At 36.7% G+C, this 20786-nt stretch overlaps 1 protein-coding gene across 3 annotated transcripts in view; it reads left to right on the top strand.

The window, feature by feature from the left end:
• RALGPS2 (Ral GEF with PH domain and SH3 binding motif 2) overlaps positions 1–20786 on the top strand; it is a 101881-nt gene that overhangs the window by 23602 nt on the left and 57493 nt on the right. For all 3 annotated transcript variants that reach the window (XM_059821763.1, XM_059821764.1, XM_059821765.1), the window contains exons 5-7: positions 7817–7906; positions 11376–11468; positions 15737–15863. In XM_059821763.1, coding sequence (XP_059677746.1) covers positions 7817–7906; positions 11376–11468; positions 15737–15863 — 310 coding nt within the window. The remainder of the gene's footprint in view (positions 1–7816; positions 7907–11375; positions 11469–15736; positions 15864–20786) is intronic.

Genomic DNA, 20786 nt, shown 5'->3' on the forward strand with positions numbered 1-20786 from the left:
CATATTTTGTATTTCAGATGAAGTAATTCTATTACCCTCATCTCTACTCTTGTAAATGTTTAATAATGTCTCAAACTTATAAGCTCTATTCCAGACCTATCTTCTGTGCCCAGTCTCATATCTACAGACATCTTTGTTAATCATCTAAAAATCAGACCAAGCCTCTAACTTTTTTCAGGTTTTTTTTTTCTATCAATTGCTGTGTACTTTCTCACTTCCCATTATTGCTCACATTCAGAATACGACCAAATCCTATTACTTCTCATCAGCAACACTTAGAGTATTTCTTAACCTTCTAATGACTAAAATGCTAGTCTGGGCATGGATTTTGGACACTTGCCTGATTCTCCTCTTGACTGAAGAGAAAATGTTACACCACAAACTTCTTGTGACCATACGGTCTATTGAAATCTGGAGCGTTTGGGTTGGGATTTGGGTTTTGGTTGGTTTTTTGGTAGCATTTAGTTGAAATTTTCCTGATCCAGCTTTTGAAGTTATTCCTTTGTTGGACTATATATCTATCCTGAGGCTACTTTTACATTAATACTGTTTCCGCTAATCTCACTGATATGCCAGTGATTCCAACATTTGCTGTCTTGTTTAGTCATTTAAGTAATCTCTTCAAAGAAACATTTTGTTTTGCTGAATATTCTGAAATGTTTTTGTAGTAAGGGCCATGTTAGGCAGCGTGCCTCATCAAGGACCTTGCTTCTCATTTGTTATTGTATAATGTACTAAAGAACTGCAGGATTTTCATAAACAGAAAGTCAACTTCAGACATACTAAAGAATTGCTAAAATATGCTTAGTAGGAAGAAGGGAGTGGAAGCCTTATAATGGGAATAAGCAATCAGCTGTCTGCAAACTGACCGTTTGTCGTTACAGAACAACTGTTTAAAAATATCTAACCTGTAAAGTATGTTAAGGACAGAGGGAAGGAAGGTTTACCTTGTACAGCTGGCCAGAACCAGGAGGAGATACCTGTACTTTAAAAGTAGCTGTTAAAGAACTTGGATGTTGTTAAATGCTAACTCTGTTGTTAAATAGTGTTTAGAAAACTTGTAAATACAGTATTTTTAGATTAATATAGAGGAATTCCATCAGGCCAGCAAAATCCCCTTAGTTTATTATTGTAATCCTCTTCTCCCTTTCTTATTCATCCTAATGACTTTTTAGTTCTGTGACTATTTTAGATTTTGATTTTTTTTTTTTTAAAAGGAGGCTTCTGTATTTTACTCTGTGGGACATTTATCAAATCTGTTCACTGGTTTATTAATTGATGGGTGATATTCTTGCTTTTGTTCAGTCTTCGTTTTTGCAAAAATCCATACAAAACTGACAATATGCATACAGCAAAGGCAGTAAGGAGAATAAGAAGATAGAAATATCTGCCTTTTAGTAATACATTTCTTCATAATAGTTGGTATTCCTGTTTCACTGGAAAGCATTGCTAGCTGCTGAAGGGAGTCTTACATATTTTTGTTACCCCAGAGTGCATGTTAGATAGTTGTTGATAGTCACTATCTATTTCCTCCGTCTTAATTTTCTTTTTCTGCTATGCTTCATTTGTTTCAAGGAACTGTTATTTTTTGATTGAAAGACAGGTCAGTCTGAAAGAAATTATAAAACTAGGTGACTCTCAAAGGTCTGTAGGTTCTTTGAGTTTGTTCTATATGTTTTAATGGACTGTAGGTCATTTTTTTCAGTATGGTAAAGGAGAGAACCTTGAATAAAATGCAGCACTCTGACTGGCTTTGAGCAGTTGTATAGAGAATTTCTTGTACTGTTTCTCTCCCCGTTCTCTGCCCTTTGGCTTTGCATCTGAAGGCCTCGCTGGAAATGATGCAGTTGGAAAGGGACTAAGACTTATTTACGAACTCTCCCTTTCTGTAGCTTATTTTTGGGGAACACGAGAAGAATAATAAACATACAAACAGAATATATTAGCTTTAAGATTGATTTCATGACAGGCGGTCTGTGGATGTCATTGTATAGACATTCCATATAGTGGTATGTACACAAATACAGCTGCAAATTTTCTTGTCTTAAGATTTAGGTTTGTAGATAAGCCTGACCCCATTCGTGTGCTTTCTTTACAGCCATAAAAGTTGGATGTGCTTCTCTGTCAGGTGACAGGTTCCTTCACTGAGAATATATTTGCTGATAATTTCTTAAGAGCCTTCCTAATATCTTGAAAATTTTTTTCTGTCATTTTTAAGCTCCAGTGAAGACCTATCCATGTGACAGGATCTGTCCCTAGCTTTCATTTCCTTGCTGGGTTGCAGTTCATTTCCTTACAGATGTTACGTTGGCTGCTACAGAAGATTCCCTTACTTAGATGCCTGTTACTGATACTTTTAATGTCTAAAAGAAATACATTGCCAGTAACCTGAATTGTCCTTGGGACACCCCTGAAACAAGAACAGTGGCGAAATCTAGAGCGTGCCTTTGCTGTGTCAGTGAGTCTTGTGGAGTCACCAGTACAGCCAAGACAGGCCAGTTTGAGGCTCTATTCCATTGATTCTCTCTCAAGAAATGAAAAAAGCTCTTTTTTTTTTAACAGGCGGCCAGTAAATACTTGGAGCCATTGCAATTCACCATTAAATCACCTGGAACGGGACAAGTAGCTTCTCTTTCTGTTTTTCACATTGTCAGTGCCATCACATTCAGATGTTGCAGTGCGTAGGCTGTCCCTTGGACTGTATTTAAAGCCAAAAGATTTGGAGGCATTTCTAGGTCTTCTTTCCTATTTCTTTTTTCCTCGTTTGTTTCTGCTCTCTTTAAGGTGTCATTTGAAAAACATTGATATAGGAGTCATAGTAGCCTGTAGGAGAAACTCTGCCTTGAAGAGTTGAAGAACACGTAATAAAGAGGAAGCAAGTCCAGCTATTTAACATGTGCTCAGATGCTGGGTTAGTTTGCCTCCAACCAATTTTCTGGGAAACTGCTGCACACAGCTTTGGGGGCTGAGGGGCATACCATTTGCAAGAAGCTCTTCCAAGAAGTTTACATCAGCCTTTATTCTGGCACCAAGGAAAGTCATTGGTCTTACCTTTGTTTAGTGGGACTGGAGAGGGGAGGGAAAAGGGGCAAGCATTGTTTTGGTCGCAGGTTCCTATTATTCACGTTAGTACCTCAACTTTTGACTTATTGAGACTAGTACTTGCGATAACTTTTGATGTGGTGTGGGCCTTTGGTTCCAGATGTGTCATTGCGGAGGACTTACTCATTCCAGTAGTAATGTCATATTTAGAGTCACCATCCTTTTGGGAGCAGTGAAGCCCCAAAAATCCTATGGGATAGGCAGTGGCAGTTGGGAATAAGAAGGCACAGTGGAGTAAGCAATTTTCATCTTCCTTGCCTGGTTTGCCGCCTTAGCGTTCAGTTCTACCCCAGGTGCTTGCTCAGCAGAGTGTAGATCCTGTCGGGCACCTGCCCCGCATACCTGGGGGTTTCTAGTGCTTAGACCTAAAATAAGTAATCGGGAAAACATTCCGACTTTTGGCTTTATTGGGCATGAATACATTTCATCAAACTTCTGTTAACCTTTGAAATTTCACTGGGTTTAAATTATGCATTATGCATCTGTCTTTCTCTTTTTCCTCCCAACTTGCCAAAAGAAAACCATGAACAGCTCTCACTTTGTAAGTAAAGAGAATATTAAATCACTAACAGCTGCTTCACAGCAAATTGATCTGCTGATAGCGTTTTGGAAACAGTAATGATTATGTGCAGTTGATTGCAGTCCACTGAGGATGAAGTAGTGTATTTCCAGCATTAGTTATGTGATAATTATATGTGGTGCCTGTAAAAACAGATCAAGTTCAGGGAAGAGAAATCAATTGAATTATTCCATGCCAGGACTCTCTTATTCTTGAAGAATGCATTGCCACGTGGTACTCCATGGATCTACACATCTGCTATTAAGTGTTGTTTTTAAATATGTAAATTCTTTACATAATTTTTTTTTCAAACTCTGATTCCACCTTTTTCATCTTTCTTCTGAGAGTTAGTTGTATACTTGCGTACTGCTGTTGTAACTGGTAAATTTGTCAGAGTGCAAAATCATCACATTTGCCTACTTAATAAATCATTGTTCTCTACCTTCTAAAAATGGCATTGATATGAAAATGTTCCATAGTTTATGTAAAGGTAACTGTTGCTCTCCTGGTTATAAGATTATCTGTATTAAAAACCTCTTTCTTGACATTTTTATTTAAATGGGAGTGGAACTATGCTGCCACAGAGTTTGAAATATTAGAGAAACTTGTCAACTGGATTCAGTACATAGGAACAATTTTAAAGCAAAAGATCCCACTTGGAAAAGGCAAATTTTATGTTTTACTAACTGTGAAAGTGTGCTTTTGTTGTATTGTTTTTTTTAAAAAACAAATGCAAATATTAGGATAGGAAGTTTGTCTTGAACATTGAAGTGTTGCTGAGTTGCAGTGAAGTGTGATAGTGAAATTTTACTAGGGTTTTCAGAAATTAAAGAATGGAGTGGGGAAGAGGTTAGTGTTCTTTCTTTGGAAACAAAACAAAAACAAGACAGGGATTCTACCTTAGCTGTAATGATGCAAGGTCAGTACTGTCCGGTTTACATGACATGCTTTTTGTGTAGCATGTCAGAATGTTTTTAACAGATATTTGGAAGAACGATCCAGAAACTCCTTTGAAGAGAGTCTCGAATTTGCTTATCTACCAATTAGCACAGAAAGCACAAATAGTTTTGGAACCAATGACTATGAACTTCAGAGCACCAGTATAACAAAATTAGTATTTCAGATAAGGCAAACATGGGATAATTTAAAAAGCTTAAGCTGTGATTCAAGAAAAGATACGTTCAAAAGTTAAGCATGTTTTTCTAGGCTGACCTTAATAGAGAAGAATATAAATACACAAATATATGTCAAGGTATCAAACGCATTGATGCCCAAAGGCTGTGGGTCATCTAACTGATTGATATTGGTGGGGCAGTGAGAAAGAATAACATTTAAATGCAGTGAGAGAGGACTTGAAGCAAAACAACCACAAAATATGTATAGAACAAATATGTATAATTTATGTGAAGAATGAACCTCGATAAAATAAAGTAGCCTATTGAAACAAAGGGGTTTATTTTAATTGTTTGTTTTTCAATATTTGGAATAAATGAGATGATGGTGCTGTCTCAAGATACCAGTGAATAGACAAAACCAGCCGAAAATGAATGTCAATGCCAGTAAAAACACACCAAAGAGGAGGGGAGGTGGCTGGAGTGGAAATGGTTGAGTGTGTTTAATTCTTTATCTCCTGCTTACTCTGTCACTGAAGGGACTGGATGGCTCTAAGCTTGGAAGAAAGTTTTGCATTTTGTTCTGGTTTGTTTTTCCTGCAAGAGCTTGGAAGTGTTGAGACTCGGTCTGGCTGGGACTGGGACGGAAACCAGGCTTCCCTGAGTAAACATGAGTACTTGTGCACCACAGTGCTTATGTCACTGTGATACTAATGAACTTTCATAGGAATCAGGGCCAACATAGTAAATTGTTTGTTTTTTCATCCTTATGAAAATGATTGAGCATTGCTCTGTATTTTGAGCAAGTGTTTCATAGTCTGGCCTGCTGCAAGCAGTCTCCTATTACATCGATGCTCTGTTAACTTGAGACCAAAGAGATTTTGGACTTTAAGGCATAGCAATATGTGTGTTGTCTCTACCTGATTCTTTATGATATGAAAATCAATGTTAAAAATTTAAATTCCCTTGGTCTTCAAAGTCAAAGCATCTCCTTACAAACTCGTTCGGTCAATGGAAAAGTTGGTTTTCTCGAGCTGTGCAACTAGAGCAGAACGTCAAACTGAGGTTTAACTTTTTTGACAATATTTTGAAGTACTGACAAGACTTTAGTATTTATGTATTCAGTACTTATGTATTTTATAGTAATGCTTTTCGCACAGAACTGTTTTTTTATATGTCAGGGTAACAGTTTATCTGGAGATACTTTGCTTAAAAAAAAAAAAAAAAGGAAAGAAAACTGAGCTCCAAGGCTAATTCTTTCCTGGCTAATACAGCCTTAGACAAACAGACCAAAGGAAAGCAGTTGTTATGCAAGATGTGTGGGATTTTTTAGTGGTTTCTTTTTGTAGTTCTTCCATTTCCCAGTTCCAAAGAGCTGTTGTGTTTTGACATCCCAGTTCTCATCAGATCACTGTAACTTCACTGAAAATGTAATAATTTTGGAGGTGTGGATCTTCTCGTGCTATTCTGTATGAAAAGCTGTCATATTGTACAAAGTGAAACAGGATAAATGGGCTATTTCCTTTTTTTAATTGAAATTTTGGGCAGGAACCCAAATACATGCACAGTGTTAGTTTACAAGGAGGAGTTTAGCATCACTCTTAAAAATCAAAGCAGCATGACGGGTTGAAAGATGTTTATGTATGAGACCGTACATTTCTTCATACACTGTTTTCAGTAGTTCTGCAAATAGCAGTCACGCTGTGTCTTGCTAATCATTCATTTTTTCCTAATTGTAGCGAATACATTAATAAAAGCTACAGTATTTGTTACCATTTGCTAATTCTTTGCCACTGTTTTATTACAGTTATGAAGGTGTTTATGTTCTATCATTCTTATTTGTGCTAAAGTATTTGAGGGCAGAGGGCGTGGGGGGAGCAGAGGGGAGAAAAGACTAGAATTCAGACATGTTAACAAAACATCTTCAAAAGTATAGCTTTTATGAGGTATTCATGCAACTACGAAATGCAGCAACCACCCTTCATACCATACTGAATATAACAGCGATTTTTATACAACAGTGAAGTTAGTCCTATAAAACTTAATAAATGAGTATGGTAGCATGCTGTGTATTAGCAGGTGATTGGCGTAGCCAGCAATAGGAGTACAAACTGTAAACTCTACATTATAGCAGAGGCTTCCTACCTTACATTCCAATTTTGTTCTGGTGATATTTGTCTGATTATTATTTTTATTCAGAGGTGTTGAGAATTGGGAAACGTCAGTGAACTGGTTGAAGCTGTTCAACTCATCTGAGAGTTGGATAGTGCAGCTTTGAAGCTGTGGAAAAGCAGAACCAAAGGATATAATTCAATTTTAGTTTTTGTATTCCTTCATTTTGTAGACTTTCTTAATTCAGTCATGATTTTATTTTCTTGGGAGAACGTTGTTTGACATTTGAGTGTTTTGCCATTTGCTTTATGACTGTGAGATCTCATCCTCAAACAGCCTGAAAACGAGTCTGTTTGCATGGATTGTATATAACTGATTCTGCTGAGGTTTTTTTGGGGTGTGCTGGCAGCGGAAGGGTTTCCCTCATTAGAAAAACAGATCCCAATGTCTGTACGCAACTAACTGAAGTGACAGATTTTACAAAGACAAGTTCTAGCCACCCACACACTTTCTGAGAAAAGCAGGCACCAGAACATGTGGTCTCCAACAGAACACTGGAGTGCATGGCTACCAGTTACGAACTGGAGAAGATGAAGAGAATAACAAGATAAAGGATTCAATTCTAGACATAAATTGGATTTATTAATTGGATTTAAGCAACTACTTGACCATGTAGCGGTAGAAGGTACCTTGGGTGAGAATGAGCAGAGTAACAAAGCAAAACACTTTGAAGAAAGTTTTTTATTAGTATTTGGGTTATATTGGCTGAGATTTTATACTATAAGCATTTGCATCTTCTAGTATGTGTTCAGTTTTAGAGATGGAAATTGAAAGCATTGAGACTTTTAATGTATTACTAGTGAAATAAAAATATTAAAAAATGTAAAGTTGAAGGTCTGTATTTTAAAAAAGCAAATTTTCTTCCTTTTAGGTAAGCTTCTGGGTTGTTAGAGAGATTCTACATGCACAAACTTTAAAAATAAGAGCTGAGGTTTTGAGCCACTATATTAAAACTGCAAAGGTAAGAATTTGGATGGTGGGAGGGGGAGTTGTGGGATTCACTGTGATGAAAGTTCTTATACTTGAGTTGGTCAGTTCAAAAATACTCATGGTAAATATTTATCTGATACCTGATTTAGCTGTGGTTGTATCTGTTGACATGAATAGCTGTTTGGCTTATGCATGTAACAAAGTTGTCAGAAATACTGACAGACCAAAGTCCTGAAATGGAAGCCTTTGTTTACAAAAAAAAGCTTAATTAAGGAAATGCAAAGATGCCTTATTTCAAATATTGTTTATTAGATAATATAATTTACCGGATGTGTTTTCTAATGTTGGTTAAAGCAAAGCGCTGTGTGTCGAATCCATTCAAACAGCATCAGTCAGAACAGAAACAGTTTGTTTGCTTTTACTATTGGAAGGAAAGGATCTGTTATCTCTTATTCCAATTGTGGCATGAATAATACCAACTTAATAAATATTGTTTCGAAAATATACCTGAACACTGAAGACATTTTAGACCTCTTATCCTGTGATATCTTCCTGAAAGCCTTTAGGACTGACATTCATAAAAAAAGGGTCAGCAAATCTTGACTTATGCGGAGATGAACCAGAGTCCTGGCCCTTCAAACAGAATGAAACTTCTTCATTGCAGTGTTGAAGAGAGGGATTTTTTTTCAATTTTTTGCTGTCAGGAGTTGGCTGACTGTTCCTACAGCTAACTTCTGCGACCACCTCAGGTTACCTGCAAAAAATATGTAAATTTTTTGTTAATTACCTTGGTATTCATTTTGCAAATGCATTATTTGTCTTGATATGCACATTTTTAATGACGTGATGCTTTACTTCTATGAGATTTGACTATAAATTTTGGGCAAAGCAAGCTAATTTGGTAGGATTCCACAGGCTTTGCTCAATAATCATGCTGTGGTCGTAGTGGTTAAGAATATTTAAAAATGTAGAAACTGTTAAGAATCTCTCTTAAACATCCTTTGTTATCTGGTGAGTTAATGTATCTTCATCTCATATATTTTTAAAAATCAATTCTTGGGGTTTTTTGTTTGAAATACAAACATACAAAAATTCGCCTCATGATCCATGTCCCTCCATAGAAGGAGGAAAGTTCACCTGTAGTGATTGTAGTACAGAACTGATCTTGGAAGCCAAGCAGGGTCAGGCCTTGTTAGTGCTTGGATGGGACTTGCTGACACTGGGTGTTGTAGGCTCTGTCTTGGGCACAGCGCCCTGAACGTGCCTGATCTCATCATTGGACTGCAGACAGCAGTGTCTGCTGAAATGCTGCTGGTTTTGAGGTAGCTATGTGCTCAAACAATTGAAGCTGATTGAGCTTTTTTATCTAGGAGTTGTAAAATCACAATTACAAAAGCAAGAAACTATATATGGGGTGGTTTTATATCTGCTAATTTACTTACTGTATCTATTATCTTGGCTGTGCTTACATATGGCCGCTAACATGAAGTTACTGCAGTTAGTGCCATTTAAAGGATTTGAAGTTTACACCAAAGCTATTATCAAAGCAGCTTGGTGCCAGAGGTCACATTAATTAACTTTTCAGAGAAGCTGTAAAGCCACTCTACAGTGAATTCTTTGTGCTGATGACTCTCTGTCTATTGTATAGCTAGTAGTCCTTCAATGGTATCTCATACTGCATAACTTTATGCATGAACTAATTGGGCTTAATAATTGCATTTTTCTGAAGTTCCCAGACTGTCCTGATTTGATTATGACTTCTGTTTCAATGCTGGCAGCAGCTAGGAAAGCCCTTTTTTCATTTTTTATCAGCTACGCTGTCTTTTGGGACAGTGAGCTTTATTACCTTGTTTGGGGATGTGGGGGGGGCGGGGAAAGGGTTATTGTGGGAGTGGTGGGACAAACACCAGCAGTACTATTTGGAGGAATAGTAGAACTATGGTATATGACAAATATCTACCCCCTCACTCCACAAAGTATCGATTGTCCTTTACACACAGTTACTAAAGAATCCTCCCTAAAGAGGGTTAGGAGAGGTAAGTGCTTCTTCAGTAGGTGTGGAAAGACTCTCATCGGTCAGTAGACGTGCTGGAACAGTTGGGTTCTGGGCACCCATGCCGAAATTGCTGCTAGGGTGACCTGACAGTCAGCATTAAGATGTGGCATTTCTGAGTAATACCTATGAGGACTTTGTTCTATAAAAGGCTGTTAGTTTTCCGGCAGTGAGTTAAGTGGGGAGAGAATCATTTGCTCTGCTCCAAAACTGTTAGCTGGAAAACCATCGTTGCAGTATCACTTTTGGCCTTCCAAATAAAAGGTCTCCTCTGGTAGTCAGCATTTATTCAGAATCAAGTTAGTTTATCTTTTTTGTCCTGTTATTTCATGAAAGGTCTCTTAATCAAGAAAACGTGAGTAAGCTGAATTTCAAGGAGGAAAAAAGACTTCCACCATTTCTTGAATAGCCATATTATTGTATCGTTTCTAGCTGGAATCCTAACCTACCTTGGTGAATTTTCCAAATGGATTAAACAGGATTTGCAATACTGTGATTGAGTATCCATTTCTCTTTTTGTTAGGGGTAAAACCTGTTTGTGTGTGCTCCACCAAAAATCCCTGAATGTAGTTCAGATCTCTGGGTGCTCATAGCTATCAGAATAATTGATGCTGCAGAAGAGCTTAAGGAACAGCATTTTCTTCTGGAGCATTTTTAAGCTTTTGTGACAGTAGTACCAGTAGTTAATTGGCCAAGGTGGATTGATGGGTTTGGAGACAGAGGGAAAGGAAAAAAAAGAGGGGAGGGAAACTCCAAATATGTAAGAAAATGCACTTATGCGCAGTGTTCTGTAGAGAGTTTAAGAAAATTCTTTTACCCTGATGTTTTCTGTGTTCAATTTTGATTTTTATTGTTCCCTTCCACTAGTTAGTTTTAGTTACCATACCCCAAAATGTCTTTCAGTGAGAGGAGTACTGCAGGTACATGGCTTTTGAAATTTACCTGCTTGACTTCATCCTGCAACAATATTTTTTGGGTGCTTTAATGGAGCCTTGGTAGCTACATAAACCTGTGGTGCCAAATGCATTTACAGTATTAAATACTGCCACGGTTACATCATTCACAACTGGGTTATGCTTTATGGCATGTTAAGTATTAAAATTCCATTGAATGCTATGAAAGGAATTTGTTGGGTTTGAATGTTAGAAAACTTCTGGCAGTTCTGATATATGTCCCAAGATGTATGCCTATATAGATTTTTTTTTTTTGGAAGGGCTCTGACTGGACTATGAATCAGCTAGTATAGTCTAATCCAAACCGTATAGATGCAGTAATGAAAAACTAAGAGGTGCCATAAAAGTGGTGTGGGTGCACAGCAGTTCACTGTAACTAACTCTTCATTTTAGAGTATGCAAATTTCTTCATTTTAGATTGTTATTTATTCTGTAGTCACTATTGACAGCACTTGGAATTTTTTAATTGTTATTGTATTTATTTTTGTCCTCAGAAACTGTATGAGCTGAATAATCTGCATGCTCTTATGGCAGTTGTGTCAGGCCTACAGAGTGCTCCAATCTTCAGGCTGACTAAAACGTGGGCGGTAAGTGAGCAGCAGGACAATGAAAGGGTTTAAATTTATTCTTAGGTGAATAGAAGATTCTGTAGCTTGTTTTCAAGGATGCAATAATTATTACAGATACTCTTAATCTTCTTGTACCGTGTACATTATGTTTCTAGTGCCTATTAAGTTTATGGTTTCCTGTTGAGTTTTTTTCCATTCTGGCATAGAAATATTTTCCTTTGAAAAATAGTTCCCTGCAGATTTTGCTAAATGCAGAGGCTTCTAATTTGGCCAGAAGCTATTTTGTATTTAGTTGCTGGAAAATTATGAATGCCAAAGTGGGTCACACTTTAATCGTTTAGGGGTTTATACTGTTGGAATTTTTTTTGCTATGGAGAGCAGATGTCCAGAAACTCTTGATTCAGTTTCCATAAAGAGATTTGTAGTTTCTCTGACAGATAACTAAATCTAGCAATTTTCCTCAGAGTTTTCAGAATTATTTTCATAGTTATAACAACTGCATTACACAGCATATTTGTAGGTCTGCTTTCATACAGTTATGAAAGAATGGCTTCTTTGGAAACATTTTTGACATCTGTTTTTTGACTGGAGTTAATATTGGCTTTGCGTAGTTCTGTCTTTGATCAGGAGAACATTAGGAGTGACTTTTGCTCATTGATACCTCAGAGCTGAGAAAATACTGTGCTTGATTCAGCCATACATTGTGTAGTTATTCAGCTGTATAAACAGATGAACTGTGACATTTTTCAAGTGTGATAGAAATAGTCAAGTGACTGAAATACTCCTGTGCGGGGATCCATATAAATAGATCATAAAAAGAGATAAATCTTTCACTGAAGACATGTCAACACATCCTCTCATGTTACAAAAAGTGTTTCTTTGTCTGATAATTGAATGATGATAATGTTGTTCAGTTGATAAATGTTACCAAAATTGAATATAATTCACTCCTGCTGAGATACTCATCTAGAATTCTGTGCACATTCTGAAAATGCACAATTAAGAAAGACATTGTTTCAAAACACCAAAAATCTCTCTAAGGATACCTTAATGAAGTTAAGACTTCAAAATGATCTTGAGGAGAACTGTTGTTTTTCTGGTTTTGTCATGTTGAAGAATTGATGCCTCAACAGCTTTTATAACTGTGATGCCACATTGATGGTGTTTTTGTGCATGACTCAAAACAAATGTCAACGATGATAATATATTAATATAACCACATTAGTTACTACCATAATTATGCCATTCAGAACTGGGAATCCCGTTTCTTTTCCTACTTGTTCATCCAGAAGTCCTGTTTTGCACTTAATGACGATCATTTGTGTGCTGTTGGCATATGTATCAGTTTTTAAAGTTTGCCCCCCTTCCAACCTCCGGAATGCCACATAACTTCTCCCACATTTCTGCAGGTGTTTAATTTCTCATACAATTCCAAGCAAGTCTATGCTTTTCATCATCTTGTATAAGCCTTTGCAAATTCAAGTTGCAGGATAGCTCCTAGCAATGTGCACTGCAAACTGATTTAGATGTCTTTCTCTTGGAAGTTCAGTTTATAAATTCTTGAAGTAATTCTAAGCCTTTGGCTTTCTGTAACTTAAAAGCAAGAAAAGACATGTGAAAAGACACATCAAGCTATTATTTGAGTCACCAAGTCATTTAAGTTATACAGTAATCTTCCAAAACCTTCAGTAAGGAAGGATTTCATCTCCATTTCTGCGATAGTTTGTAGCAACCCATGATCAACCGGGTTATAAAGTCAAGAAAATAACTGCAAGTATATTCACTCCCTAAAAATAAAAAAAAGTCACCTTATATGGTTGGAATCTAGAGTGGAAAGGAGCCATTAAATATTTGCTTGGTAATCTAATGTTCCTAAAAAAGATGAAATTCATGTCTTCTGACGGTATGTCTGAAATCTGTCTCGCTCATTGCCTGCACACCCTCTGAACTTTGGAGTGTAAGAAATGCTTCCAATGTGTGATTTGCCCTGCTCAAAACTTGAAAAGAATTATGAACCTTTCTAAGAAAGTACATAGAATATTCTACTTCTCTCCATTTAATGTAAACAAAGTCTAGATGACCAGCTAGGACTTGAGCAATGTAAGCAAATAATCATCAGACATCTCAAGTTAGAAGAGTGAATCCTGCCCCACCCTGCCAGCACCCTGAAAACTCATCTCTCCTTTCTTGCTTTTCAGAAAGGTTGTCTTCAGTGCTGGCACACTATAATTAGAAAGCAAAGAGCAGTCTGGAAGGCTCTGAATCCTTCCCTGCTACTGTAAACGATCAGCCTTAGCTTTCGTTGTCTCTGCATATGTACATCTCTTCACCGATCTTTCCATCATTTGAGCCTAAGAGACAGAGGATAAAAATTATTTAGAAAAAGAAGCAGCTCCAAAACTGAAGAAATGGCAGCTGGGTCCTTACTTGCCCTCACAAAACACTTAATATTGTTGGGTTCTCTATACTTTGCTACGTGAATGCGGGAAGTGGAGACATGATGTGAATTGTGCCGTGAGCACAAGGGCAAGTCATACAGGATCAACTTGTTCAGAGATTATTCAAAGAGCCTGAAATGATGTATCAGACTTGAACAAGATTGTGCAAAATACAATGCAAGGAAAATACAACTTTATTCAAGTCTGAATTTAGTCCATTACTATATCTGTTAGTCTTGTCTTACCTTCCAGTCTGCAAAACTACAAAAGCATTCCAGACACCAAATGGCGGCAGAGTATTTTAGAATATTATTAAAGGCAAGCTAATCTAGGCTGATTGAACTGGAACTGTCTTTGAGGAGATAAATTTCAAAAGATAAATGGCATGTTCTGGTGGTTGGAAAGAAGTCATGCCTGTCTGCTGTTTCCTTGTCCTGGAATTGGCAGATGTCTGCAGTTTTAATGAACATGAGAGGCTGTTCATCTGACTGTTGGAACCAAAACTAAAGATGTAAATTAACTGCTGGAATGTCAGAGATCAGTATGTCTTGCGAAACAATTCACTTTTTTAAAAAGTGACTTTCTTCTGAAAGCCAGCGTTCAGTTTGGTGGTGTGTTAGCTATCCTAATGAAGACTAGGATATAGGAAATACAAGTAAAAAGAGCCATTACTTCAATAGTGAATTTACAGCTTTACAGAACGGACAATTCACTTCTATCATGTTCAACATAGGTTGATCTTTAACTGAAAGAGAAAAGGGAATACGCATAAAAATTTAGCCATCTGACCCTTGTAATTTTTGCACTATTAGGTATCTTATAGGGGAAAAATTGTGACTGGGACTAGAACACTGAGTCTTCTGCCAAATGTTCAGTGGGGCCATGTTATACCCTTCTTTAAATTCTGGTTCTGAATTGAAATTAAGCCTTTAATGCGGTTTTGCAGCAGTAGTTCAGCTAGATGTTTTAAAAATATCTTAACTTCCTTTCCCAATATTACAAAGAAAGGCTAGTTGCTGTTTAATTTTGTCAAAGGAAGGCCCGAGGGGGAGGGGAGGGAGCAGGAATGGACAGTGAAGGAGATCCATGACTTTTAAGTGTTGTATTCAAAGTGGGCATTCCTGTAACATTAAGAGCCAGTAAAATTGTTAGTTGGCAGAACAATATACACAGTCTGTATTCAAGTTCATAATGCCTTCTGTAGAGAAAAATGGATGAAAACCTTACTCTTTCCAGACCTTTCAAGTACGTGGATACGTGTATATCTGCATTCGTTGTTTATAAAATTGTAGTTTAGTTAAATATATTTATCAGATATTAATCATACTGTTTTAGTCTCTGGAAAAGGATTTGTTGAGATAGCTCTCAATTCAAGAATAAGAACATATTTTGGAATTTGGGTTTTTGTGGAGCTGGTTTAGTATAAAATTTCTCAGTATATCTGACAAAGAAAAGTTGACTTAGAGTGAATAAACTATTGTTTTGAAATACTGTAGAAGTGGACAGCATGTGAGTGTGTGATGTGTTTTAGCTAGATTAGTCTCTTGAAAACTTGTATTCTTTAAGGAGGATCCTCCATGACATCAAAGTTTATATCTGGCTATTTTTTTAAAAGGATAGTTTAAATTAACAGCCAAAATAGCCACTTTTCTCTGTAAACGCTAAGTACTCATCCTTAAGGAGTAAATGCTGTAATTTTGAAGTAGTTGTATTTGAAAACAAAACCAACAACAAAAATGGGTGGGGTGGGTGGGGTGGCAGGGGGTGGAAATCCATGCTTTTAAGGGTAAAAGAGAAATCATAATGCTCAAACTTAATGCTCATTTGTTTTGGCTTTTTTTTTCCTAGTTACTGAGTCGGAAGGATAAAGCCACCTTTGAAAAGCTGGAGTATGTTATGAGTAAAGAAGATAATTACAAAAGGCTTAGAGACTATATCAGCAGCTTGAAGATGACTCCTTGTATTCCCTATTTAGGTAAGCTGAAGTATTTCTAGTGGGAAACACTAATGACAAACATAGTTTTCCAGTAATTACACAAACTAAACACTATCTTTTAAGTGTTCATGAAACTATTCCAATACTTCAGTAAAGAACCTATAACCACTAGTTGATTCTGGATACCCTGTATATGGCAAGAAATAACTTCACTAGCTTCAGAAAGAAAATGCTTATTAAACCTCACAGACACTTCAGGTTTTACATACAGTATCAGTTTTCTTAGGAAATTATTTTCCCATATGTTCTATAGATACACCGATTGAGTTCTGGAGAAGTACTTAAACTGTTATGCCTGCTAGCACTCTTAGAGCTAAATACTTGACTGTTATAGTAATGATTGCTTTTAATTTATGAAAAGCTATAAATCACCAACCTCTGAGATAAATAAATGTAGATCTTAGGGTTTAGAACATGCTAAAATCTGGAGATATTGCTGCATTTAATTATACTAAGGTGACAAGAGAAACTCGGTTGTTACCACTGACTCAGCTTTATGAAATAATTACGAGTAAATTATATTCCTATGTATCTGAAAACTAGATAAATGTGTTTAATACATATTGGTTTTGTTGCCAAACTAATTTGGTGTTAATTAATGTCTCAGTTTAGTTTGTTTAAAGTGATCGGTGTGCTTTTTTTTAATGTGGCTTTTCTTTGATATCATAAGGTGTCGGTAGTCACCTAAAATTAAGGAAATGTTTGCCCAATTTTTCCTTTTCCAGAAAAAATAGTTGGTATTTTTGCAGATACGAGTTGCTCTTACACCTAAATTCAAGATGACCTCCTGTGGTCACTAAGGCATATTAAAATGTAATTGCTTTGTTCCTGAAGTTTGATACTTCCTTTACTCAGCTGGGCTATTAATTTTTTCAAGATTAATAACTTGACAGTCGTCTTTATGCTGCGATCTATGTGTCTATCACAATATTTCAGTTGTTTCATAGCTTGATATGAGTGACAATACCATCATTGATGTTGGAATCTAGAATGATGCCTCTAAAATTCATATGTTCAGGTTTTGCAAAATTGATTGAATTTTATGTGCTTTGTACTTAAATCGAAAAAAAGTACTTGCTGTGGAGAGCCAATAATAATTTTAATGACAAGTAGTACTGTCAAGTTCCTCATTCTGTCTTCATGTGTTACATCCCATGTATGTGTTACATACTTCCCTGTTACATCCCTCCCAGAAATATCCATCAGTTCTGACATGATCTTAACAGCTGTTAATTTCCTGTATTTTCAAGTATTCAGGTGTTGGTAATTGTTTGTGTCTAGAATGGAAGAATGAGCAGGAGTGTATTTTGTCTGAAGTGCAGGTGTGAAAATTGCTGCTGTGGCATACTATTACATGCTACTTTGTTTGTTGACATAGCTATTAAAACTAGGCCTGAATTAAAAGGGGCAAAGAAGCAGCCAAGCGTAATGTAATGTGATTAAGCATGTCATTTTGTAGCTTTCCCATGATGTGTACACGTAAGGTGTATATGCACTGTATATGGTTCTGAAATGCAATTTCTAGCTTTCCAGATGCTTTTTAGCTATATGCCATGATTTATGAAACATGAAGCCAGGCTCAAATTGTTTTCTTGCTGATCGTAGAAGTCCCAGGCCAACCTGCTGTCAGATTTTTTTTTTAAATCTCATGATCCCGTGACCCTTGCCATTATGGTCTTCTAATACTTACTGCTGTACAGAGAGATCTTTATGCTTTCGTGTATTTGTCTGACACTTTAAAAATACTGCCTTACTATGTGCAAGGGTGTATGTAAAAAAAAAAAAAAAAGTGAAATGTTGGAAAACTATCCTTTAACTTTATTCGGTTACAGATGTTTTCGTCAATACATTAGCAACCTCTTCTCTAATTTCTACATTAGAATAAGCCTTGGGCTTGACTTGATAGTTTGTTGAAGTGAAATGTGTATTTATTTATTTTCTGCTTAGAAGAAAGAAATGCCCTTTGCTGTGACCTGTTGTAGTTAAAGAATGTGTTATGACCTGGTTTCATAGGATATCAATTCTTACTCATAACATGAAGAATGTCCTCAAGCCTTTTTTAATTATCCTAAGGAATAGCAAATGCCTGCTGTCGCACTCCCTCTGAAATTAATTTTGTAAGGTTTAAATGTATGGCAAATAGAACAAAATTGCCTTGAGACTACAGTCATGCTAAAGCTGGATCGATCTTGGAAGATTGGCTGTTGTGTCCAATTTTTCTCATTTGATCAAAGCTTTAATCTCCAGTAAGACCTGAGTAGATTTGCAGGAGTATTATTTCTAAAATTTCCTTCCCAAGGCATTTTTACTAATGTAAGAGTCATATGGAACAGAAGTAACTTAAGTTGCTCGTTTTACTTAATGTTTTAGGCTTACCAGCTATAGGTTATAAATCCTGAAAGGATCTTTTTCTTCTGTTACTTCTGGTATAAAATCATGTACAGGAATAGTGCTGCTCCTGGTTTAAAATGTGTAGAAAAGTCTACCTAAAAGTCGGCAGTTTGAAATTGTGGTCATGGCATGTGCCAGGGAGGGGGATTAATCATAAGGTCCTTTTTGTCTCATGGGAAAAGGAGGTGTGAGGCAGGGCTCTCTTCACTGTTGGTGCGGAGATCCTGCGGTTGCCGAGCTCCCCTAAAATGCTCTTTAGAAGAGTGCAGAGAATCAAGCCTGCCACACCACTACATTTGCCATTGCAAGTCCCCTCCAGAGAAATATTGGCACTGGTCATGAAGAACCCTGTTTCAGAAGGTCATAGGGAAAGTGAGCATATAAAGGAATTTCAGCTGCGATTTCAAGGATGAATGTTTCACCCTTCAGAGATTACTAGGTTTACCCTTATGCAACCAAATACCGAAGTGGGTGTGAAGTGTTTTTCATGACCATCTTAGCCTTACAAGGTAAGGCTTAAATGCTTTTTTTTGTGTAGTCTTTGCAATGGGACTGGAGCCAAAGAAGCACAGATTGTTTTCTTATTACCACAGCTCACTCACTGTGTACAAGATAAAGATGTCCTTCCACATTTAACTAGGGTGGAAAAAAGAAAAATATTTTTCAGTTCCTTGCAGCAATAAGTGTGATGTGATTCCAGAGTTGTAGAAATGCAAGTGAGAGCAGCACATGGTCAGTGTGGACTCACTAGCTTAAATGTGAGTGCTAACAGCCATGCAACACCAATAAAAATGTTCAGTGTTAGGTCCTCGTTACACGATTTGGGATACGTCATCACTGTTGCATCAGCCGACCAACTAAAGCAGCTGAAACAAATGGGAGCTGTATATGGTGATGTTATATTTCACCTTGGAATAAAAACCTGTTCTCAAAGGGAGCCTTATCATGGAGTTCTGATTAATTTGAGATTGCAAAATGAAACAATTGAGCCATACCTTGAGAAGTAAGATTTTTATTTAACTAAGCAGTACTACCTTGTGAAATATTTTCTTATAGGTGTCTTTCAGGAATTATATCCAGAAACAGAAAAGCTGAAAACAGGTTATTGAAGTATTCATCTGATGAATATTCAGCTACTTCAGTGATAGTGTTTGCAATAGACTTTGGAAATACGTGTGAAAACCATGTTTCAGGTTTAGTACAGGTTAAACTTTTTCAAGGTCTGCTTGGTTAAATTGGGACTGATCGTACAGGAATGGTGAAAGCTATATCCTTCACAGACAGACTGCTTCTAAATGTCTAGTGCAGTAAGCCTGAGGGGTGCTACAGCCTCTTTTGAAAAACTTTTCTAAAAATAGTGTGAGAGAAAACACTGAACTTTAAGTCATTTACCCTGCATGGAAAATTCAACCCAAAAGCTAAGAATTTGAAAGTGGTAAATCATTGTACAGAGTGTGAATCAACCTGAAAAAGAGACGATATGCTTTACCTCCTTGTAATCTTAAATGAGCAACTTGAGTCTTTCCTTTCAGAGCACAGCATTTATACAGTCTGGGTATAGTTTGTAGTAATGTTTAGTTAATGTCATCCTGCAGCTTTAAGCTGAGGAAGACTCACTTTTTTAGATGTCTAATATATCAGATCTAATTTAAAGGCTAAGTGCAAGCTAATTTTACATAGGGGTTTCTGCAAAGTACACCTTTCACTGACTGCACTGAATAAACAAACACTGTTTTTGTAGCAGGCAAGAGATTCTTGTGGTAAAATAAGATCTCTTCCAAGGAGAGGAAATCTGTTGGTTGAATGAACTAAAGCTGTCAGAAGTGTTCATTAAAGGAATGTTTTGGAGGATGTTTTCAGCTTTTAAGTTTACCTGAACTCCTCTTCTATCCAGCTACCATAGTAAAAAAGAATAGACTATAGATAGTCTGAATTATAAGCGTTTGCTATTAAAAAGCATTCTATAGAACACTCAATCAATGAGGTCTCTATGATATTTGTAACAAACAAATATTCCTCATATGAAGAACAATTTCAGAATTGTAATCTTAAACATTTGTGTTAAAAAATCTTGGAATTTGGGAATGGAATATGCTGGGGACTGATCCCTGCCCACCGACCCCGAAACTTGTTGGCTTTCATCTCTGACCAAAGATTTAACTACAACCCTTGCAGCCATATGTTATCCATGAAGCTTTATCTACCCCAGAGAATGTGTTTTGAAAGCAGACTGCTATTTTCTCTCCTCTGAACTACAAATGAGGTTTTGCGTAGCAATTGGTATCAACTAATTTAACATAACAATAATATTAGATTATTCTTTTAGTTATTGGGGTTTCTTACGTTAAATAGGGGCAAAGTTCCTTAAAATCCTGAAGGCACATATGAGGCGCCAAACAAATACATTGGTTACAGTTCAGAACAGCATATTTAGTTTTTGTGTAACATCAAATTAAATTAGGTAAGCTGTGTGCCTAAGTACAATTACTAAATGATCTTATATACTAGGAA

This window comes from Gavia stellata, chromosome 10 (genome assembly GCF_030936135.1).
Source record: "Gavia stellata isolate bGavSte3 chromosome 10, bGavSte3.hap2, whole genome shotgun sequence".
NCBI classification, from domain to species: Eukaryota; Metazoa; Chordata; class Aves; order Gaviiformes; family Gaviidae; genus Gavia; species Gavia stellata.